The 24,897-nt window shown below is 35.5% G+C and overlaps 3 protein-coding genes across 3 annotated transcripts; 1 reads left to right on the top strand and 2 right to left on the bottom strand.

Annotated features, from left to right (window-relative positions):
• Positions 1-1,418: 1,418 nt before the first annotated feature.
• LOC130467945 (uncharacterized) lies at positions 1,419-9,799 on the bottom strand. The gene is made up of 2 exons (XM_056837097.1): positions 9,481-9,799; positions 1,419-3,772 (listed from the first exon to the last, which is right to left on the bottom strand). Exons 1-2 carry the CDS (start codon positions 9,574-9,576, stop codon positions 2,924-2,926), a joined length of 945 nt encoding a protein of 314 aa, XP_056693075.1. The 5' UTR covers positions 9,577-9,799; the 3' UTR covers positions 1,419-2,923.
• Positions 9,800-13,278: 3,479 nt separating this feature from the next.
• LOC110792182 (auxin-binding protein ABP19a-like) lies at positions 13,279-14,357 on the top strand. The gene has a single exon (XM_056835526.1). The coding sequence runs from the start codon at positions 13,376-13,378 to the stop codon at positions 14,003-14,005; it is 630 nt and encodes a 209-aa protein (XP_056691504.1). The 5' UTR covers positions 13,279-13,375; the 3' UTR covers positions 14,006-14,357.
• Positions 14,358-16,603: 2,246 nt separating this feature from the next.
• LOC110792181 (agamous-like MADS-box protein AGL61) lies at positions 16,604-17,212 on the bottom strand. The gene has a single exon (XM_021996991.1). The coding sequence runs from the start codon at positions 17,210-17,212 to the stop codon at positions 16,604-16,606; it is 609 nt and encodes a 202-aa protein (XP_021852683.1).
• Positions 17,213-24,897: the final 7,685 nt, after the last annotated feature.

Genomic DNA, 24,897 nt, shown 5'->3' on the forward strand with positions numbered 1-24,897 from the left:
CATGCACATTGAGGAGGACGAAGGCATTTTTTTTATTTAGGTAGCCTTCGGATGAAATTAAATACATTTGTTCCCTCTTTTCTGCCCATGTTGTTGCTTGTGCCCCTTTATTCGGTGACTAGCCATATTACAAGCCCATGAAAGCCCCATTGATTACTAGTCCCAAGCCTAGCTTGGGGGAGCTAATAGTAAGTGAGATGAGGGAGTTGTAGTGTGCTACATTTTGAGCACAAAGTGAGTGTTGAAAAGGAAATAAGGGAGTTCTTCTTATCTTGTTTGTTGTTTGAAAAAGAGAAAAAAAAAATAATGAAGAGTGAAGAGATGAGAAGAATAGAAAATATGAAGGTTTCCAAAGGAAAAAAAAAAAGAAATTGAAAAAAATAAAAAGAAAAAATTCATTACTCTCAGAAAAATTCAAAGCATTGTTTCACTCAAATATTGTAATTTCTTATCTTTATGAGTGATTGATTTTAATTGTGAAAGAAAGGCAAGAAAGTATAGTGAGGTTTGTTTGTTGTTTCATCATGTGTTGAGTGGGAGAGTTGTGGTCATCATTTGTGGTTGATCATGGTTTTGCTAGGATTTATGCTCCCCAAAGTCAAGGCTTTAAGCTCACATTTTACCCAAATTTACCGCACCCCTACCTAAGCCTATCATTACAAGCTTTGAAGTCCTTCCGACCTTTTTGCACAGAGTCATATTAATGTGAAAGTAGTTGTTATTCAATGCAAGTTATGACATGACATATTCCGAGTCGACTATTAGGTTGAGTGCATGTTCTTTTAAACACACGAGTGTTGTGAGTTTGGGAGGGAATTGTTCACATACATCTTGGGAGAAGAGCGAACGGGTACATCTTTTACCCGCCACATAAATGAGTGAAGAGTGTGTGAGCACTAGTCTTGAATTCCATTGTGCACTTGTGGTTCGCTCTGCGTGACGATTGTTAGGGAGGATTTATGGTCGAATGGATTTGATTGGTTTCGCCCGATCCGGATCGGGCGGTCATTCTGGGCGCTGTTCTGGGCATTTCGCAACCGCCCGATCGGGCGGAATTTCGCCCGATCGGGCCGACTATCGAGCAGAATGCCCGATCGGGCGACGCCAACCCCTGCTGCTTTTTCGCGAGTTTTTATTTCCGGTTTTGGGCTATATTTTGGGCAAACTATAAATACTAGCCCCTTTTATTTTTAGTGGCATCTTATTTTCTAGTATTAGACCCTTAGTTTATTTTCTCTTAATCTAGTTTTCTCTCAAATTTGTTCCAAGCACATATTTTTAGTTTCAATCAAAGCTCCAATTTTTAGTTCATCCTTTTGTTCTACATTTAGGTATTGCTTTCTATTTTGCTTTATTAATTACTTTTGATCATGTTTTCCATTATGTTGATTACTTTGTTATTTGTTATTATGCTTGAGCAATTTATTTTCTAAGGTTTGGGGATCCTTGAATAACATGAAGGGATATTGAATAATTGTGATTGTTGGCATTGTAATTAATTCCTATTGATTGGTTTATTTCACTATACAATTAGATTTGCGCAGGTTTAATTGTGGTAGTTACGCAATATCAAGTTAAGATTCGAGAGATGCAATTTGATGTTTAGGCTTGTGTCAATAGGTGGAATTGGAGTTAATACGTAGCGAGAGCCCCTTAAATCTAAGTCTATGATTAGTATCGATTCGAGAGAGCATGCTAGTCCAATTAATTACTTTGTTGATTATCGTGATTGTTTATTGTCCTGGATTGTTATTTGTTGGTGAACCTATACCCTATATTCATTAATATCTTGATTCTTAATTGTTTAATTATCGTAGTAGTCTTAGCAAACCATCAAACCAACTCTTGTTCCCAATAGTCTAGTCTGATTGATTAATAGTAGAAAGAACATTGTTTCCCTGTGGATTCGATCCTGACTTCCCTTGCTACCTACCTAGTGGACTTAGGTTATTTTTGATTAGGTGATACGATTTAAGCCTGTCAAATTTTGGCGCCGTTGCCGGTGAAACGGTTTAATTTTCTGCTATTAATTTTAAGATCTAGATTATTTTCTTGAGTCTCATAGAACTTCCAGTTCTTTGAGACCATGTATATATTTTATTTTCTTTAGTTTATTTTTTTTAATTTTTTTTTTCAACTTTTATTATTTTATATTATATATTTTTTTTCCCTGAAAAAATGGATTATTATTCTTTCCCTCAATTTGTAAATGAGCCTTTTTGGGTGTATTTCGATAGGCTAAATGATTTTATTGGTTACCACAATTTTAATCTTTGGGATTCTTGTGGTTTTGCTTATGGTGGGTTAAATGAGTATACAAGGAATGTGATAGAAAGTAGATTTAATGGTGATTTTCGAGCCTTGTCTTTGGATGCTAGTGGACTTAGGTTATTTTCGATTAGGTGATACGACTTAAGCCTGTCAGTGGGGTAGTAGATAAGTGTGAGACATAATATAATATTGGTGAAGATTTCCATTTATAGAAGCGGTGCAAGTATTAAGGCACGGCCTGAAAAGAAAAGCGGTGTGAATATTAAGGAATGGAGGGAGTAGTCCACTAGTACTCCGTACATATTTCAGTTGCTTCAAATTTTTTTTTTAACGCAAACCGACGAAATATATTAATTAATTAGGGTGGAAAACACCAAAACACCAAAATTATCCCACTAAGTGAGATCAAATTCTGAAGATAAAGCAAAAGCCAACCCTAATTCTACATTAGCACTTACAACCCCATCAATCTCCAAAAACTTGTCAAAATGGGGGAGAAATATGAACCCATTAATATGCCTTATGCATCTCCTTAACACCCAGATAGTAAAAACTACATAGATACTTGTATGTACAACTAAAACTTGATGAACTTGACGCCCTGCTTGAACTTGAGAATCATGCGTCTTCCAAAAGATAGTCATCATCACAATCATTTGTTGGTCACTGTAGTATCTTCTTCATCATCCTCAACTTCAACAATCTCAATATCCTTGTTAATTTTTGAACCGCCAACAATGAAAGGAGTGAATGCTTTTAGTTTTCCTTTATCTTTGCTCCCCACATCTGTACTAGTAGAGCTTCCAACCACTTGCTTGATAGTTGACACGATACTGCCAAACACAATCTCTGAAGCAGAAGAGCTTGCACCATCCTTGTTAGTTTTTCTTTGATTCCCCACTCTTTCACCAACAATTGCCATAGCCTGATCATGAGCATTTCTTCTTATTTCTTCTACATATTCTGGATTTACCTTCTCGAAATCACTTTCATAATCATCCTTAGCACAAGATGGAATGATGTAGTGTAATTTATGACCCACAGCCATAATCCAGGAATGCGCTGCTAAGGAATGAGCCACCTTATTATAAATCTTTGGGATGTGCTTGAAACTTACGGTCCAGTTCTGACTCAACAAAATAGCTACTTCCCTAAGGACAGGACCTAATTCATGGTGCACCTGATTTTGAACTTTTCCCAAAAGCAATTTGAGATTCATAGCATCTGTTTCCACTTCTAGCTTATCAATCATCAGATCTTTTGCAATTTTCAGGCCCTCACAAAGTGCATATAACTCAGCAGCTAATGGAGAGTGAACTGCAAACTTACTTGAAAAACCAACAAACCATGATCCTGTGTGTCTTCTGAACACACCACCACCTCCTGAAACAATATTGGATTTCCAAGCCCCATCTATATTTAACTTCATAAATCCTTCAGCTGGTGGAATCCAGTGTTTCTTATGCTCCCACAGTCCTCCTTTGCCATCTATATTCTTTCCCTGCAAAGCTGAATTAGTAATTTTCCAATCCATATAAAATGAATTATAGAGAGAAAAGGCAGATTTCATTTTAAAATCAAAAACAGTTTTATTTCTTGAAATCCAAATATGCCAAAGGGATATGACAAAAATCACCTTCCATTTCATGGAGTTTTGAAGATTAAAAGTGATCCAGTCTTTCCAAGGAGTATTATAGAAGGAGTTAAAATCAAAAGTTTTTATATTCCATATTCTTTGAAAAATAAAGCACCAAAGAACACTGGATTGAGGGTAATCTCTAAACAGATGAATATGATTTTCAATGGAATTGGAACATCTACAACAGTTTGGACTTATCTCTCTAACTCTTTTACTAAGATTTTCAGCTACTGGAAGAATCTCATGACAACAATTCCAAAGTAACATTTTGTATTTGAAAGGAACTTTTACTTTCCAAATTGATCTCCGAGAAAAATTGTTAGGGGAAGGAATGGGGTTGGAATTAGTTATTTGGATATGATATGCAGATTTTATCTCAAAATCCCCTGATTTAGAGTAGTTCCATCTAATAAAATCCTGTTCCTCATCATTATTGGAGAGTGGGTAAGCTAAAATAAGGGTTTTGATGTTGGTAGGAATAAGGTGCTGAATTTCATCTAAGTACCACTTTTCATTCTTAATAATATTATGCACAAACCAATGAGCTTTGGATTCAGGAATTTTAACCTCCTCCATAGTATAAAGGGGGGCATTTCCAATCCAACGATGATACCATAAGGAGGTGCTTTTACCATTCCCAATTCCTATAATTAAACCTTTCTGAAGTAATTCTCTTCCTTTAAGGATATCTCTCCATAAAGGAGATTGGTTGTAGTTAGGGAGAGTATTTAGAAAATTAGAATGATTCAAATATTTCTCCTTGACAATCTTGACCCATAGTTTATCTGGTTTTGTGAGGATGGTCCATCCTAGTTTTTCCATGAAAGTTAAATTCCACTCCCTTAGTCTTCTTATACCTAATCCTCCTAACTCCATTGAACTGGTTACTTTATCCCAACAAATTCTGGAATATAACGGCTTCTATCCACTTTATTCCAAAGGAATTTTCTACAGCATTTTTCTAGGGCATAAGTAATGGTAGTAGGGAGCAAATTGGTCTGCATAGCATAAAGAGGATAAGAGTTAAGAACTGATTTAATTAGGGTACAACGTCCTGCCATGTTTAAAAGCTTTGCTTGCCAACCCCTCACCTTATCCAAAGTTTTATCCAGTAAACCTAAATAGTTAGTTAATTTTAATTTATGAGGTCTAATCTCAAGGCCTAAATATTTCCCAAAAGAACTAGTAGTTTTAATTCCATAATTTCCAGCAATATCTTTTCTAATAGAATGGTGTAAAGAGTTGGGGAAAGATTAGGGTAGATTTGTTCATGCTAATTCTAAGGCCAGAAAGATCTCCAAACTGATTAAGAATATTCATAATAGTAGACATATTATCAACAGTGGCTATACTGAAAAAAAAGACGTCATCTGCATAAAAAACATGAGAAATTTTGATATTTTTAGTAATAGAAATAGGTTTCCAAAGACCTTGACCCACAGCTTCCTCAATCATAGTTGAGAGTCTATCAAGACAAAGCACAAAAATGTAAGACGAGAGAGGATCTCCTTGCCTAATTCCTTTAGAAGGGAAAAAATGATCACAAATTTCACCATTCCAAAGAACAGAAATAGAAGTTGAAGTAATACAAGACATTATAAGATTAATAAAAGACATAGGAAAATCAAAGAAAAGTAAGGTATCCCTTATGAAATCCCACTCAAGAGTATCATATGCTTTAGTAATATCCAACTTTAAGGGCATAATTTTATTTCGTTTTTTAGCCTTGTGAAAATGATGAGCCATTTCTTTTACTAGGATAACGTTGTCCTCAATACCTCTTCCTTTAATAAAACTAGATTGAAGAGGGCTAATGATACGATTTAGAATGGGTTTTAATCTAGAGGAAATAATTTTAGTGATCAACTTATAAATCGTATTACATAAACCAATAGGACGAAACTCAGGCATGACTGTTGGGGAAGCTATCTTAGGGATCAAAGCAATGTAGGACTGATTGATCTCCCTAGGAATATAACCTTGATCAAAACAAGTAACACAAAACTGATAAATAGAAGTACATAATTCATTCCAATGTCTTTGGAAAAAGATAGGTTGAATGCCATCAGGGCCCGGGGTTTTGATGGGATCCATGGCAAAAAGGTTTTCACGAACTTCCTCCATAGTTAAACTAGCTGTTAAAGTGTTTAATTCTTCCACATTAAGATGCAAATTGCTTTTATTCGAACAAACTAAATTACCAACCAGGTGAGAAGAAGTGAAAAGTTTACTAAAGTAATTAGTAGCCATCATTTTCAATTCAGCCTGATCAGTAATCCAAATATCAGAATCATTTTTGAGAGTTAAGATTTTTCCTTTCGACTTTTTGATTTTAGCTATTGTGTGAAAATATTTAGTATTATAATCACCAAACTTCCTCCAATTAAAACCAGCTTTCTGTGCCCAAATAATTCTTTCTTTTTTATAGAAATCATTAAGAGAATTGAGAAGATCAGCTTCCAACCTAACTAAATAATTAGAGTAATTCTTGCTGAGAGCAATTTGGATACCATCAATTCTGGCAATAATGTTATTTTTTTTGTTTTTTAAGATTACCAAAGACATTATAATTCCAATTGTTAATAGTATTTAAAAAATTATATCTCCCACTCAGAAACTCCTGATTAGGAGGATTCCAATTATTAACAAAATAAGTAGAGAAATCAGGATGAGAAAGCCAAACTTCTTTGCAACGAAAAGGAAAAGGACCATTGGCAATGGAATTAGAAAGAGTAATTAAAAGAGGAGAATGATCAGAATATGTGCGAGGTAAGTGATGAACCTTAGTATGGGGGAAATTATCCATCCACGGAGAATTGGCCAAGGCTCTGTCTTACCGTTCCTGAATTAGCTCCATGCCCTCTCTAGCATTCGTCCAAGTGTAGGGGCAGCCGTTGTAGCCAATATCCACCAACCCAGCATCGTCCATGAAATCAATTAGCCCTCTCCCTTGATTAGAACGCACTGGACGCCCTCCCATTTTTTTCGACTGTGAAATTACCTCATTCATATCCCCTAATACCAACCAAGAGGTGTTAGAAGGTGGCATATCAACTCTCATGTGATCCCAGAACTTATTTCTCACTGCAGGAGTGCTAGGAGCATGCATGGCAGTAATCAAACCTTCCTTTCCCAGATTTTTGAAGTGGAATAAAGCATACAGATAGTTGGTATCAGCATCAAAAAGCACTTTGTCCATAGTGTTCTTCCAGAAGATCCAAATTCCACCCCTTGTAGCCATTGGACGAACCACCCTATAATCATTGAAATGAAGCTCCATCATGACTTCTCTGGCTCTACTACCATCCGATTTTGTTTCCAGGAAGATAAAAATGTCTGGATGTTGGTTAGCAATAACCTCTTGTGCATGATCCATAAATAAACCTCTATTTGCACCTCTCACATTCCACATACAAATTTTCATTTGCAAATTTGGTTTTTCAAGCTCAGAATTAATACGAACCGGGTTCTGGTTGTTGAATGGCTGGTTTATCAAGTAACTCTCCCAATCCTTCCAAAACTGCTTGGCCCCTGTGAGATGTATGTCCTCCAACCGAACCGGAGTTAGGTAAGTGAATATCTGTCTGTGAGCTAATGGTGGGTTCCAATATCTCGCCTTTATCTGCACCCCCACCACCTCCTCCGTCGTTACGTACATGGCTGTAAGGCAATCTTGATGCCCCATGTCTTGACCTTGAATTTCTGAATGCAAGGGTACTATGTGTACTCCTTTTGGAAGGGAAGGACGAGGTTGTCTTTGAGTAATTGGAACTCGATTTGTTGGAATAAATTCCCAATTCTTTCGGCCTGCATGTTGTTGTCTCGGACCCACCGCCACTGGTGCATACGGACCCATCGGTTTGTTGTAAATTCGTGGCGTTGATGGTCGAGCAAACTTCTGACCTTGATATTTCAGTGAGTTGAGTGTTGTGAGGCTGCTCTTCAGCTCCTCCATTGTTGCTGTCTGAATTGGCGTCACAGTGCATCGAATCTCCGGTTCCGATGGGAAAAGATTGAGAGTCCTTGGAGGTTTCATTTCCCAGGGACCCTCTGGTAGTTTCCTTTGAAAAGACATCGGAATTTGAGTTGAATCTTTGTATTTCCGAATTAGAACTGATCTTCGTTGATAAGTTGTTATTGGGAGTTCCTCTAGATTCATGCATGTCGATTTCTGCTTCGAATTTGGATCCATTGGGAGATAATTTGTGAGAAGAAGAAGAGAGATTGAGAGAATTTGGAAGAGAGACATAAGAGCAAAGAACAGGAGAGAGAGAGAAGGAGAGAGATTGTGATGAAGGTTTATGGACTGGGTGGTGTTTAAAAGGAGACTAGAAAGGGGAGATGAAGGGTTTAAAGCTTCGTTCCCCAATCCAGTAGATACCAAATGCTCCGAAAATTGTTCCACGTGCTGCAATGGAACTTGGGTTTGGTATTTACTATTTCTTGTAGAAGTAGTTAAAATATTTTGTTGATTTATTTTCTGCTGCTTTTCATTATAATTACTAATGGTAGTGCACTGTGATTGGGTAGAAGATGAAAGTTGTTTATCTTTCCCATGTATTGGAACAGTACCCGAAATATTTCTTGAGCCATTAACCTCCCCATATTTATTTCTTCCGTATTCATTTATTCTGGAGTTGTTCGAAAAATTTCCATTGTTTCTTGCTCTGGTATTATCTGCTCTTTGCCTACTATTACTAGAACTCCTTCTATTGGTCACCAAGGTCCATGGACCATAATCTTGATCATTAAGTTGAGTCACATTAATATTTATAGTTTTGTCCACATTGGGTTTGGGGTTTGGTGGAATTGGGCTTCGTGGCCCATCCTTTTCTAGCTCTGTATCTTTATTTTCATTATTATGATTATTATTTCGCGTTTTATTAATATTGTTGCAATTTTGCTTAACGTGTCCTATTTTCCCGCATTCAAAACATAGCATATCTATATTCTCTGGTAATCAAAGGTTTTTCAAAATCAATTTCCAAACACACTCGGGCATAGCAAGCTCGTGTTAATTTATCCATAGCGTAGTCAACCCTAATTGGTTTCCCTACTAATTTGGCAATACTAAACAAGGCTTCTTTGTCATAATATTCTACTGGTAATTCAGCAAATCGCACCCATACCATGATTTTATCAAAACTACTCATCGAAGATCTGAAATTAGGTTTCCAAGTGGTGATCATTATGTAATGATCAAGGATAAACCAAGGTCCACCAAATAAAGCTCTTTCATAATCCTCCTCCAAAGTAAATCTGAAGAAAAAAACACCCTTCCCAACATCTATAGTTTCCATAGATCCTTTAATTCTCCACATAGCTCTAACCCTAAGATCCATATATGACATCTTGACATTAATTCCCAAACACTTACCCATAAGGGTTAATCTCCATGGCGATCTTAACCTAGTTAAAGTATCTTTATCAAAGGTTACAACTAAATTGCTATCTGGAGCTATATTCTCCTCCTCCTCATACCAATCTTTAGAAGTAGTTATTATTTTCTTAGCTTCATCAAACCATTGTGTAGATTTTAAAACAGCATCACGAAAGAAAATAGTACTTACCTTGCTCGGACTTGATACAATACATGTATTGTTCTTATGTGTGGGACTTGAATTCGCCTCTGATTCGTACTTCCTATTGATATTGAGATCATGCATCACTTCATCCTCATCTTGGTTTCTTGTTGTTGGATTTGGAGACGGTGTCTCCTCCTCCACGGAGCTAGGTTTTTGATGGAAAGAGTTCAAGTTGACTTTTGCTTCTTTTCTCTAACTTCTCTCTAGAATATATGATATCGAGACCAGATCCAGTTGCTTCAAATTATAACAAGAATATTACTTTGGTTGAGTAGGCCGGTAAATGCACAAAATCTAATTTAGGTCAAACCTTCTCCTTGACATAATAGTATATGGAGCCCGCTAACGGGTGCCCGGGGCGTTAGATAAGAAATACAATTGCACAAACATTTTAATAAGGTCTTGTCCGCCAACTTAGACCTAGTTGACTCATTCTAATTCGATAGGATAGTTTTTTTTTTACCTATCAAAAATAAGAAAAGAGAATATGTACATATATATAATAATGTAAATTTGAATATAGTTTTATCACCGGCGGAGGGGTACACGCTGAGATACAAATGTACAACTGTACCCAAAAATGAATTCTTCTTTTATACTCCCTCTGTGTTTATTTAAGGGATACACTTGTCTTTTTCATCCATATTTATTTAAGAGATACACTTTTCATTTTTAGTAACTTATCAACCCCACCATCTAATTAAATAATATATCTACACCCCACCCCCACCCCCACCCCCTAAAATGACATGGTCCCAACTTATTTTTCTGATTAAAATATCTAATCAACCCCACTTGTTTTATTACTTTATTTCATTCAATACTTTTTCTTAATACTCGTGTCTGACCAAGTGTATCTCTTAAATGGCAAAAGCTAACGGGTGCCCCCGGGACGTTAGATAAGTAGAATATGATACATGATTTATTTATTAATCTTTGTGAATTGAAATTAAAATTAAAATGTTTGTGCAATGAAATGTATTTCTTATCTAACGTCCCGGGACACCCGTTAGCGGGCTCCATTGAAAATATATTGGAGAAGGGTAAAAAATCTATTCCCAAAATGCCCAGGGTGGGATTTAATTTCCATCCTTAAGGTTAGAAAATACAATCCTTACAACTGGATAGCAATATATATGCAAAGTAATAAAGTTTGTAACCAGTGCTAGTTTGTACTCCGTATAACTTATACTCGGTATCATGCATAACGTACAACTTTCGGCTATATCTCTAGGCTTGCATCAGTTGGGGCGGACCCAGGAATTTATTTATGGAGGTCCAAAAAAATTTATGATTTACGTGGAGAATTTATGAACTTTAATTTTGGATTTTCATAAGAATAGTCCAAATTATAACAATAAATTGGCGCGATATCAATTTAAAATGGAAAATGAGTTTTTCATAATTTAAAGGAAATTTACTTTAATACAATAATTATCTATGAACAAATAGCACACACAAACACTAATAAAAAAAAGGAATTTAAATTATTCTCAACGCTTGTGAGACATTATAAATCTATTTACTAAGTAATTAAGGGCGGTACTAAATACAAATTAGATTTTCCCTAAATGCAGGACAATTAAATTTCATTTTATTTTTTTTCCTTCCTAAGTTGCCCTTCCCTTAATCTAAACTATTCATATCCAATAACTACTCCGTATTTGACACTGCACTTGTAAACAACTATCAACGCCTTGCTACTCTGTAAACTCTGTAATTCTTGACTGTCAAATGGTGTTGCCGGCAACAACAAAGAACCGTCGGGTTTTTGAGCGCTTATCTGAATGTCGGAAACAATCTCTGAAACTCTTAGCTAACTGCCGGAAAGTATTTCCGGAACTCTTGATTGACTGCCGGATCAAATTTCCGGAGCCCTTATATGACTGCCGGAAAGAATTTCTGGAGCTCTTGTGCGACTGCCGGAAAAAAAATCCCGGATCATTTACCTCGATGCCTTCATTTCAATTGGGAAGACACTATATAATGCACTTGAAAGTTTTTCCTTTCAATTGGGAAGAGACTATATAATACACTTGAAAGTTCATCCAGACCAAAGTTTTGAATTTGAAGTTTAGAATAATTGCCAGTAAATCTTATTTTAGAAAGTCAAATCAACAATAAAATTTTTTCATCAATTTAGAAGATCGGAGATTCAGATAAGGGAAGAAGATAATCAGGGGAGAGGTTGGAGAAAGAATGAGTATCGATAAAACAATGGGTATATTAGTCTTTTAGTATTTTTAATATTATTAATCTATCCTACATTTAGGATATTTTGTACTGTATTTAGTACTTGCGGTAATTAATTACACCTCTAAAAAGTTCAAGGTAACATGCAACTATAAGTATATAAAAATGGAGTATATACATTACTAGAAACATATCTTATGGAAATTATAAAATAATTTTGAAGAAAAAATAAACTACGCCGTACACTTTTTTTTTTGTTTTTGTAAATCAAATTAAATCATGTATCATTATAGAAACAACAAAATAAAAAAGTGATAAGAAAAAATGACTTACAAAGGGAAAAGGGAAAAACAAAAAAAACATGAAGAATTTAGCTAGAGGATCAACAAACGACAAGTAAAAAATAAAATAAATTTTAAAAAATAATCTTATAAAGTCCTTTCACAAGGATTCAAACCCAAGTTGCCTAGTTAGAGACCTAGACAAACAACCATCATGCCAAATGTATTTCATTAAGATTAATGTAAGTTAATTATATACTTCGTATATCTTATTTATTTAAGTGCAATTAATTACCTCAAAATCAGTTTATTAATTTTTTTTTAAAATAATAGGGGTCCCTTTAAACTCCTCCGGGGCTTCATAGGTCCGCCCCTACTGTTGTATGTACGTAGAAAATTGCCTACTCCGTACATTATATGGTTGATGATGGTCACAACTCACAACTCACAAAGCACAACAAATGAATAAAATTGCCTACAGACTACAGTATATGGTTGGGTGATCCTATGCATCTTTTCTTGTCGCATTCAAATTTCCTAACGTATAATAATTCCCAGAGGCCATAAAAACAGACAGAAACCAACTGATTTCCAGATTTAACATTAAACAAAATGGTCCATGATAAATAATATTGTCACAGGCAACTTAATTATGCATCAAATTACGTAAACCAAGTTTATAAAAATAAAGGATTAGCTCTCATGTCTATTTCATTGCTCGGTATTAGATTAATTATCATATATCAATATGTAATGATAATTCTATATTACATTACCAAGACTTTGTAAGAGTTGATAATTTTTCTTTTGGTGATCGTAATAATTGATAATTTGATATTACGGATTAGAGTACATTACAAACGACTTGATCCGTAAGATCTTAAATAAAATACGAAGTAGTTAATTATGATCAAGTTACATCAATTAATTATTCCTTAAAAGTCAATGCCCTAGCACGTACTACCTCTATTTCAGAAAGTTCTTTACGCTTTGGAAAATGTGTCCAAAGTATAAAAACTTTGACCGTAAATCTCATCATTATATACATCAAAACGTTACATGTAAAATCTTGTTAGATTGGTCTCGGGATGTATTTTCAGAATATCAAATTTTGATAATTTTTTCACATACGAAATTGGATATATTTGTAGTTAAATATTGCATTGGAATCCGTGCAAATAGTAACTGTAAAGATCTTTTTGAAAACGGAGGTAGTATGTGATATACTACGTGCTATGTATAACAATTAAACAAGTTACAACCCAAACCACAAATTTGTGTATATAAATAGGCTTCCAAATCCCTCACGAGAAATCAAACTAAACACCTTTGTTAGTGTACATTCACTACATACACCTATACAAGTATACAACCAACGACCTTTAATTAATTGATCATTTCCTAAGATGATTTTTCGTATTCTTTCCATCCTTTCTCTTCTAATATCTCTCTCTTCGGCTAATATAGTTTTTGACTATTGTGTCGGAGACTTGAGCTTACCTCCGGGGCCAACAGGGTACTCTTGTAAAGACCCTACAACAGTCACGGTAGATGATTTCGTTTACTCTGGCTTACGTGATGCAGGTAACACGGCAAACATTTTTAAATTTGGTGCAAACACGGCATATGCTCCCCAATTCCCAGGCTTGAACGGTATGGGTATTTCAATGGTACGAGCAGACTTGGGTGTAGGTGGAGTTGTACCACTCCACTCACATCGTGTGGCAGAGCTAGCCATCCTAATTGAAGGAACGTTGATTGCTGGATTTGTTGACACAAATAACACTGCATACTATAAAACCTTAACTAAGGGGGACATGATGATATTCCCACCTACACTATTCCACTTCCAAGCTAACATCGGATCAACGCCGGCGCTTGCATACGTAAGTTTCGCTAGTGAAAATCCCGGTAACCAAATATTTACCACCGGTTTATTCCGAAACACCCTACCGTCAGAGTTGATTGAGAAGGTCACTTTGCTAGATCTTGCACAAGTGCAGAAGCTCAAGAAAATATTTGGTGGTTCAAATTGATCAAATTCACTTCATTTTCTTAATTTATTCATCTTATGTGCAATGATTTTCTTTTGTGTTATGTCAATGTAAATAATTGCACCTCTTTTCTACCAAAAAAGGGGGTGGGGAGAGTGAATAATTGTACTCAATTAATGGGTTTACTTTAAGCAAAATCGTTATGTCTTTAGCAACGAAAAACTTCCGCTGACATAGACAACCGATTGGGGATTTCATAAAAAGAGACTTATTTTGGAAATTTTAATGTTAGCCGGGAATCATTCCAATTTTACGTAATTCACGTATCATAATTCACAATGGTATGTTATTGTGCCCCTTTTTCTAGCGTCAATTATTTCGGTATTAGAATCAGGTGGTGTGGTCGCAGGGGCGAAGCATAGTGAGGGTCTAGGTAGGCCATGGCCCCCTGGAGGTCCAACCACACATATTAAATAAAAGACTAACGAGTTAACATTAGATAGTTTTCTATTAGCGGCTAAGCCCACCTGCTTAATTAGTGTTCGGCCCCCCTTGATAACCGAGTCTGGCTTCACCCCTGTGTGGTCGGATCTTCGTATCTTGAATGTGGAGGTGATTTCCTGCAAAGTGAACCCCAAATCCGGGGGAGGTTTCCCGGATCGGAGCCTCCGACACCCAACATTAGTGAAATATCATAAAGAGATGGAGTACAGAGAAGAGGGAGTAGAGAGTGTAGAGTGTAGAGAAGAGGGAGTAGAGAGTGTAGAGAAGTCTCCTTTACCTTCCCCCATAAATGAGTATTTATAGGTCATAGAATGGGCCTTGGCCTTTATTACTCTTTGAGCCCATAATACTAGAATATGATATTCTGGTATAGAACTGGGCCTAGGGGAGTATTCCGTACAGAAATAATAAGTTAATGACAAAGTACAAATATCTAAACCATAAAAGAAAGCGACACACAAGATACAAAATTGTAGGATATAACTCGAGAGGGTTTTGACCGAAAATATTCACGCAACTAGTAAAATGTACGTTATTGGTAAATCACAAATTCTTATTTACAAGGGTTGTACAATAAATATTGTACACCGGATTAAAAGTTAACTCAAAATGCTTAAAAGTTAAGCTTATATATGTAAAAGTTATCTATTTTTTTAATGATAAAATTTTTTCATTTTAATAAAACATATTTCTTCAAAATCACTAATAATGTATAAAATTAATCATTTAACCTTTTAAAATGTTTATCTATCGACTTTTTTTTTACTAATATAAAAGTCAATGAAAACTAGGTTAAAGTTACAAAAAAATGTGTAAAAGATATCTTGGTGTACAATAAATTTATTGTACACCTTGTGCGCACAAAAACTTTTATTGATAAATAGTTGTTGAGACCTAGTAAGAAAATTTTCAATGATTTTGTAATTAAATTAAGAAAATGACGTAGTGACTAAAAAACAGTTGTTGAGATATCTCCTAACGCCAAACTACTTACCAATCGATCATGTTGTACAACATACAATGTTATTCGGGTACGGACTACGGAGTACTTATTATAAATAGACTTGAAATTCAAAAGAAATTCAAGTAACAACCATGCATATGACACCTTTTTTTTTCCACTTTTCCCCTCTTGGTGTCTCTCTCTTATGATGATACGATTTTCGATTATTGTGTCGGAGACTTCAGTCTACCTAGAGGAATGTCAGGGTATTTTTGTAAGGATCCTGCAAAAGTTACAATTGATGATTTTATTTACTCTGGTTTGGGTGTTGCAGGCAACACTGTAAACATTTTCAAATTTGGTGCAAGTCCAGCGTTTACAGCTCAATTACCAGGGTTAAATGGTATGGGACTCGAATAGTACTTCCTTGGATATAAACATCCCAAATAGTGGGCATCGCTCTTAATAGTGAAACTAAAATCACTTATTTTAAGTACTTTCTTGGATATAAACGTCCCAAATAATGCGCCTTCCTCATTTATAATTTGTAATTTCCCACATCCGCACCACCGATAAAATTGATGTGATTCTGACTTATCGGTAAGTAACTATTTTGTTGAAGATGGTATAATATGGCAAATCAAGTATATACGTCTCCTTATGTTTATTTTGGTGCAAATAAAATCTCCTATGTAAAACCTTAATTAATGTTACATGTTTATTGTAAATGATAATTTTAGGCAACACATGTATGAGTTACATACACAGATAATCAAAACCAAATAGAATAATCTTCGTCACTTTAATTGCATGAACAAAGTTTAATTATTACTACTAAACTTGTGCTTAATAATTATTTCAACAAAAGAAAACAAAAATACAAGATACGACCAAAAAAACAAAATAAAGTAGGAATAAAAAAAAAACACCAAGGTTGGACTAGTGAGATGCTAGTCAATTAAGAGGTAAAACTAATTAAACCTTTGTTTATTTTGAAAAATAAACACTTTCACGGATAATGATTTTTCAATTTTTCCCGTTATATAAAAATCGAAAATTGCCAAATTGATAATCAGGATGAGCAAACCCTTCAATTTTGGCCTCAGTAGATTTAAGATCAAAAAGTAGATGATCCGAAACTCGAAAAACACTTTTTCGGAAAATGTTTTTTTCCATTTCCCTTTTGTTTTTGTTTAGAAGAACTTTTGTGAATGAAAATTTCCAAATTGATGATCATGATTAGAAAACCCTTCAATTTTGGCCTCAATAGATTTAAGATCAAAATGTTGATGATCCGAAACTCGAACATCATTGTTACCATTATCCATAATTGATGCAGAAGAAGTTTTTTTCTCTAGAAAAATAGCTTGATTAGCTATATTTTTCTTAAGATCCTCCATTGAAGCACTCAAAATTTCGAGTTCTTGCAAGCCAAGGGTATCGATAGGCGCCTCCCACCACCATTGGCTAGGGTTTCTCTTTAAGTTGTTAAACACTTCTCCCCTAACCTTTTCAGCCTCTAGGAGATCAAGTATTTTGGTTAGTTGCATGTTGAGTTCACGCATAGTAGAGCTTTGTTGACCACCAACACCACCTTCATCTTTGGTACGACTAAGGAATCGATTGACTATAGATTCGACATCAGGGTGTCCGAAAGAGAAGATTTTTTGGCCAGGGGAGAAGACAATTATAATGGCTTCTACACCACAAAGAGTGCATATTTCACTAGCTTTTTTAAACAGGCCTAAACGACGTTTTGAGAAGGTAACTTGTCTGTGGCTTGGGTTTTTAATCTTGGCCATTTTTATCTTTTGACGACCTCTCGATTCTTTCTTTGTCATGGATGATGAAGGATTGGAAACAATTGACTAGAACAAAATGGAATTTCTGTTGTTGTGAGAAGTAAGACTAGCTTGAAGGGTATTTAAAGGATTAATTAGGAGTGGTTCTTAAGAGGGCTTTAAATTATAACTTAATTCATTACTTCTTTACCAATTATTGCCGATTTAGGAGTTTAACAAATCTTATCTAATTAATATGTTTCTCATTATGGAGATTTAATTCCAATTATTTGGTAACTATTGTGCATGAATCCAATGTTCAATGTGAATTAAACCACATAACAAACACACATAGATAAGCATTTGACCTTTAAAAGTCAATTATGTTACAATTATGTGTATTTATTTCAAAGGTTAGGAACAATATGTTACTATGTTAGTGCTTGGGATTCCCCGGCCTCCTTTTTCTGTTTTAATTTCTGTGTAATTGCAACATAATTAATCTTGTACAACTAAGCCATGGAAATAGCAAATTAAATACAATAGACCATGACATTGAATCCAATACTATGTATGAATCCAATGCTAGGGTTTTGACTAGGTTATGGAGTACTATGTATGGGTATTTGTTTTTGCGAATTGACATACTCCGTACAATGTCGATTATTTTTACAAATTTGAAATACGTGTTTGTATTTTGTAAAAGTTGTATGGAGTACACCATTTAGTTCTTAATCTCATTCCTACGGTATCGTGTGTGATAACAATATATATACGGATTTTTCATGAAATGCCCCCGAGGTTTGGTTTAATGCACCAAATACCCCTAAACTTTCCAGAATGCACCAAATACCCCTGAGGTTTAATATAAATACACAAAATGCCCACAAGGCTAACGGACGTTAAGTCCCCGTTAGCGTATGTTTACTTTTTTGCCCTTAATAAATCATTCTCTATTTATCCTAACATTAACCCTTAATTACATTAATTAACCCTTAATTAACTTAATTAAAGTCTTAAAAAATTAACTATTTAAAAAAAAAATCCTTGCATCTTCCACCTCTGGTTCTTCTTTCTCCTTCCCACATTACCACCAATCCACCATAGCAACCACCCCCAAAAAACACCAGACACAATGCTCTCCTGCCGCTGGCCCGCCGACCTCGCTCCAACGTAACCACCATCTCCATCTCCTCTCTCATCTCGCCCATTCCCTTCTATTTTTCTCCCCACTGCCATGGAACCACCATTCAAGATAGTTCAAGCTTTCTCTCTCCTCCACGCATCAACCTTCAAAATTCCCCAATTAAAATTCACAATTCTCCAATTGAATTCCTCAACTCTCCATTTAATTCCCTAATTTCTATAAGAATTAAACAAACTCAATTCTAGAAAAATCAGGACCTAAAATACAAGATTGTTAGATTTGCGGGCGCGGTGTTGGTTGGTTGCGGTGGCTGCGGGTTTGGATGTTTGCGGGTTGCGGCGGCTACAGATTTGAGAAGGGGTTAGCGGGGTGGTGTGTGGTGGATGGCTGCGTGTTTGCGGATTCGCGACGATCTGGGCGGGTCCGCTCAAGTACGCTGGTATCGATGGCGGTGTTTGGTGGTGGTGAGGAAGAGAAGAGGATAGCAGGGTGGTGTGTGGTGGTTGTGGTGGTGGTGAGGAAGAAAAGGGTTTCCATGGTGCTTCCAACCCAAAGAAGAGAAGGACAGGGAAGAAGGGAGGGGAGAGAGAGGAAAAAAATGGAAAAAAAAAATCAAAAGGAAAAGAGAAAAAATTAAATTAAATTAAATTTAAAGTTAACGGAGTTAACGGAATATAGTCATTTTGGGCATTTTGTGTATTTATACTAAACCTTGGGGGTATTTGGTGCATTCTGAAAAGTTTAGGGGTATTTGGTGCATTAAGGCAAACCTCAGGGGCATTTCATGAAAAATCCAATATATATACTTCCTCCGTTTCAAAAAATTGCAACACTTTCAATTTTGCCACTATTCATTTATTAACTTTGACCATAAATTTTTACTAAATTATTAAAACCAAATATTATAAGTAAAATGTTGGTGGATTGATTTCATTGGATATTTTTCATAATATTAAATTTTAAGATTAAAAAAAAGAAGTATGATTAGAGATATTTACGGTCAAAGTTATGTCTCGGTAAACGTATTAATCAAAGTGTTACAATTTTTTTGAGTCGGAGGAAGTATTCACTAGCTTAGATGGTAAAATATCCGGGAGGTAATATTTTAAACGTGTAATCACATTTCATATGAACCTATCAAATGCGTCCCTCAAAAAAAAAACCTATCAAATGCGTTATGTTATGACTCTAAACAAATGATATGTTGGGTACTTGGGTGTGGTCAATACCAGTTTCGGAAGAGGTAACATTTTTACGATTATCAATACCTAGTATTTAAAAAACATAACCATCATCATTTGAATGGCACATAAGCAACACCATCTTGAAGGCACGTGTCCAAACCCTATTAATATTTCTATTTACTTTTTGTTATAAAAAAATAATGGTCATTCATTATTCCACTTTATTACCATTAGTTTTCACGTAATAGACTACTAATCCACGTCTCTTTACTTTATTAGAAATGTACTCCATCTGTCCATATTTATAGTCCCGTTGACTAAAAACACGGGTTTTAAGAAAAATGCAATATAGTACACGGGAAATCAATACCTAGTATTTGAAAAACATAACCATCATCATTTGAATGACACATAAGCAACACCGTCTTGAAGACACGTGTCCAAACCTTATTAATATTTCTATTTACTTTTTGTTATAAAAAAATAATGGTCATTCATTATTCCACTTTATTTCCATTAGTTTTCACGTAGTAGACTACTAATCCCCGTCTCTTTAATTTATTAGAAATGTACTCCATCCGTCCATATTTATAGTCCCGTTAACTAAAAACACGGGTTTTAAAAAAAATACAATATAGTACACGGGAAATTGGAATATAGTACATTGATAATTGATTTTGTGATAAAGTGGAATATAGTACATAGAAAAGGGAATATAGTACATGAAGAACTGAAATATAATGGGGAAGTTTTGTTGGGTTTTCAATGCATTTTATATTAATATAGTACATGGAAAAGTGAAAAACTTAATGGCAAAAAATAGAAACATGACTATAATTATGGGACTCTCAAAATAGAAATAGAACTATAAAAATGAGACGGAGGGATCGGAGTACCAAAAATTAGGATTAATACTAAACTTGATTATGCCTAAACTACCGTCCCCTACTTCATCTTCCCAATTCTTCAACTTCTCACTAACTCTCCAACCTTAATTATTTTCAATGTCAATTTAATTCAATTCTTAAATCTTCTACCCTTCTCATGTAGCATTTATTCAAAATTTAACCTCCCACTAATGGACCTTTTAACTGGTCCGTTTTAAAACGGTAGGAGATTATAGTGTGTTTCCATTCAACATTTCTATTGTTAATTTTCATGCATGCAATTCAAGTTGTAGTACCCCCCCCTCTAAGCACAATGTTCTTGATTTTTCTAAATTTTGGGACGCTCAAAATAAAAACAGGACTACAGTAATGAGGCAGAGGGAGTACCAAAAATTAGGATCGATACTCAACTTGATTATGCCTAAACAACCGTCCCCTACTTCATCTTCCCCTACTTCATCTTCCCATTAACTCTCCAACCTTAATTATTTTGCAATGTTAATTTAATTCGATCCCCCAAATCTTCTCTCATTCTCCTGTAGCATTCATTCAAAATTTAACCTCCAACTAATAGAATTTTTGACTGATCCTTTTTGGAACGATAGGAGGTTATAGGGTGTTTTAATTCAACATTTCGATTGTTTATTTTCATGCATGCAATTCAAGTTGTAGTAACACCTCCCCCCCCCCACCCCCTCTCTCTCTCTCTCTCTCTCTCTCTCTCTAAGCACGTTGTTCTTGATTTCTTAAGCATATTGGAAGTATGTTGTTTATTTTTCTTGCTTAATAAGTTGCAATTCATTTTTCAGAGAAGGAGAATCTTATAATGTATGGTCTCCATGCAAATGATTAAAGGTAGGCAAATCGTCATCAACATTTTGAGACTTTTAGGTGGGTTTTATTTGGTTATTTTTGTTGTTAGAGAACTTACAATTAGTTTTAGTTCTCCAATAAGAAAAGTTTTGTCAATATAGTTCAATAGTTAGAATTTGTAAAGCCTTCCCTTAATTGGATATCATGAGTATAGTCGTACACTGTAACAATTTTGTTTGATTTTTGTACAAATGATATGTTATTAGTGGCAATATGTGATTTAAAGTTGATCTATTTTTTCAGGGGAGATGAACATAAGTAGAAAAATATAATGATTAAAAAGACAAGACTTCATAGGTCGTAAAGTTTTATTATTGTCATTTGGTTTTAACACCTTCTAACACCTGCTTAAAAGAAACATAATTTCTAAACTCTATTACACTACCATCATATAACCAGCCCATTCATCGAACGGGCCCAAAAACTAGTTTGGCTTTAACTGTCTTCCTTTGTTTTAGAGATCCCTTATCTCATTCACTTTGTTCTTTGATCTCAAAGATGAAGATGGGAATAAAATCAAGGGCAAAATTGTTGCAAAATTAGCAATAGGACGTAAACTACTTCATCAGTTCTTTTTTAATTGATACACTTTCCTTTTAGGGAAAGTTCTTTTAAGTTGGAACACTCCTTATTTTGTTAAATTTTGTAAATGTAAAGTTTATGTTTTTCCCTTACTTAAAACAAACCAAATTGAAGGAGATGGGTTAGTGGGAGGGGTCTTTATGTCTTTTTCCTTTCTCTTTCCTCCCGCACTCCATAATATGTTTACCAATATGAACTGTATCAGCTAAAAAAGAACGGAGGAAGTATAAAAGAGTGGGCGTTAGTCGCCTCTTTAAAGAAATGTCAAGTTTAGTTAAAAAGAAAATCAGCTAGACCAATTCGATATCTATAGTAAAGTGTTGGGACTTGGGATGCCTTCCGTACTGCCACCAATTCCTTTACCACCCGTAATGAAGGCGTCTTCTGCCCTTTTGTTTGACATGGATGCAGAATCAGCTTCTTATTTCTAAGCAGGTATTTCAGAAGAGTTGTGACTGGTTTATAGCCACAGAAGTGATAAACTTCAATTACTTTGACAGACGATAAAAATGGGACTAGATCTATACTAAGAGTACACTTTGGAACAAACAAGGGTAATTCTCTCCACGTCAAAATGTCCTAAAATATAATTTATGGGAGCACATAAATGAGTAAATTCTCAATCATGCCAAGATAGCAAAATGCAGCAGTGATTATTAATAGAGGTGGCACTTACCTCTCGGAAGACAACAATCGAGGTACAATCGTTCCAGCATAGGGAATACAGGTAAGTGATCATCTTCGGCATTTGTAAGATTCTTGACCAAAAGAAATAACATAGTATTAGCTAGCAACTAGCAAGCTTGATGAATAAATGCATGAAAGAGACAGTCCCACGTTTTTGTGTACCACATGTATGCCACTTATTTTTTATAGCTTCTTTAGAATGTAAATTTTATTTTTGAATAGAGAAGTGGCATATACATAATCCACAAAAATTTGTATAGAAGAATAGAAGATAAAGATTGTGAGCAACATACGTATACAAATCCTTTTACCAGGTGCAACTCTGTGGTATTGCATGCTGAGACAGCGCATTACTCTGCTATGGTTAAATCTTGAAGGAATTATGTCCTTAGATATTTCCTTCATATATATATATATATATATATATATATATATATATATATATATATATGTGAACATGCTCATCCAAAATAAACTGACAGTTCTAAATATTCAATTCTTCTAGCACTGGACAGCCAGCAAAGAATCTGACAATTGAATCTTGAAATGTGATACTGTCAAGATGAAGTATCTTGAGACTTGGCAAGCTTACTGACTCGGGAACCTCAAAATGATAAATATACAACCTCATTTTTAATACCACCAATGTTTGGGAACTGAAGAAAGAATGTGGCAATGCTTTAGGCTGGTTAAACTGAAAACAAAAATCGAAGAAGAAAGGTGGCGTGTCATCGTTTGGTTTATTATAAAGCCAGAGATGGAGCTCCTGCACTCCCTTTTGTAATGCAGTGCTAATCCATGCATGTAGAAATGAAATTTCATAAGTGTATTGACACTATAGACTGAATTTCTTAATTGGTGATATTCACAAACGTTTCAAAGCTTCTCTTTTGATCTGCTTCTTCTTCCTCGGTCCTCTTCTCTTCGACTTCCCCATGAATCAGATACTTTTTATCATCAAACCAAAGACTGTTTGTCAACGTAAAAAAAACTTCGCCATTTAGTTGATAATATACTTGTGCTCACTCCGCACTTTGTTGTAAGAAATGAAAGTATGTGACCAACTACTTCATCCATAAATCCCCACGAACCTCCATGTACCAATCCTTCTCGAAAAATGTTTCCACATATGTGATTATGTGAGTATGAAACTAACCTGAAATCCACCTCCTCCCTCCAATAAAATAACCCGATAAGAAAATCAAATCGGGGGCATAACTGTCGCTCCACCTACGGAGCTGACGAACTGTCTAGGGGTTGCCAATCCCCCAGCAGTTCCAGCAAAGAAGATTCATTGTGCTCGGCGTGATTGGGCGTCCCCAACCTCCATCGATGTGGTAGGCTCATAATTGACATGAGAAATCAGTTTGCTAAGTTTTCCATCTCCTTCGTCACCATCCTCTATCTCCATATCTACCATCCCCATGTGCCTCTTCTGTGCACCTAGTTGTGCTCCATCTCTAGCTACTCCTTTAGTCAGTCTTGCAGTACATTTCCACTTTTTACCTCATCCATCCTCCTTGTGGTCAGATAGACCAATCATGAACTTATTTGGTGCCTGCTCCATATTAGCATGGTCAAGTTGCTCCTCTGCCTGAGAATCTATAGTTTTCTCATGGGACCCTTGAGGTAGAATCCCAAGAGTGGTTTTCAGTTGCGGAACAACTACAACAACGTCTACATCATCCACACTCACATCAACAACGTCTAGTTTCTCCTGCAACTTCTCCGTCTCCACCACTTCTGGCTCCGTTGTCACAAAAAGGAGACGTCTACTTGATGTAATCTGGTTCAACTCCTCTACTTCCTTCGCATAACCCTTCTTTGGGGAGGCCCTTAAATGTATACTCCGTCCCAACTTCTTCTTTTTATCTTCTTCCGACACCTTGAGGCAATCCATCTCCGAATGCCCCATAATGACACAAGCAAAGCAGAGATACGGGAGCCTTTCATACTTATATTCAACCTCCACCTCATTTCCACGTTTGTCCTTTAACTGTTGTGTTCATCGAATGGGCTTAGTAATGTCTATCATGATGCATATACGTCGAAAGCGGTCAACCCTAACACATCATCCTTAATCTCCATGAATTCACCCAACCCTGATGTGAGAGCTTTGACATCATTGTTCGACCTACAATTAAAAGGTAGCTTGCTAACCCTAACCTAGAATGGAGAGTGAGTTAGTTTAACATCTTACGGTTGCTCGTCTCCATTAATCTCCTTTAACACCAAGAGATTGTTCTCGAAACACCATGGCCTCCCGCTCAAAGCCTTCTCCTTGTCTCTCCAATGGAAAAACTGAAAGGCAAATAAACTTGGATCAATCAATAAAATTGTCAATTT

Source organism: Spinacia oleracea, chromosome 2 (genome assembly GCF_020520425.1).
Source record: "Spinacia oleracea cultivar Varoflay chromosome 2, BTI_SOV_V1, whole genome shotgun sequence".
NCBI lineage: Eukaryota > Viridiplantae > Streptophyta > Magnoliopsida > Caryophyllales > Amaranthaceae > Spinacia > Spinacia oleracea.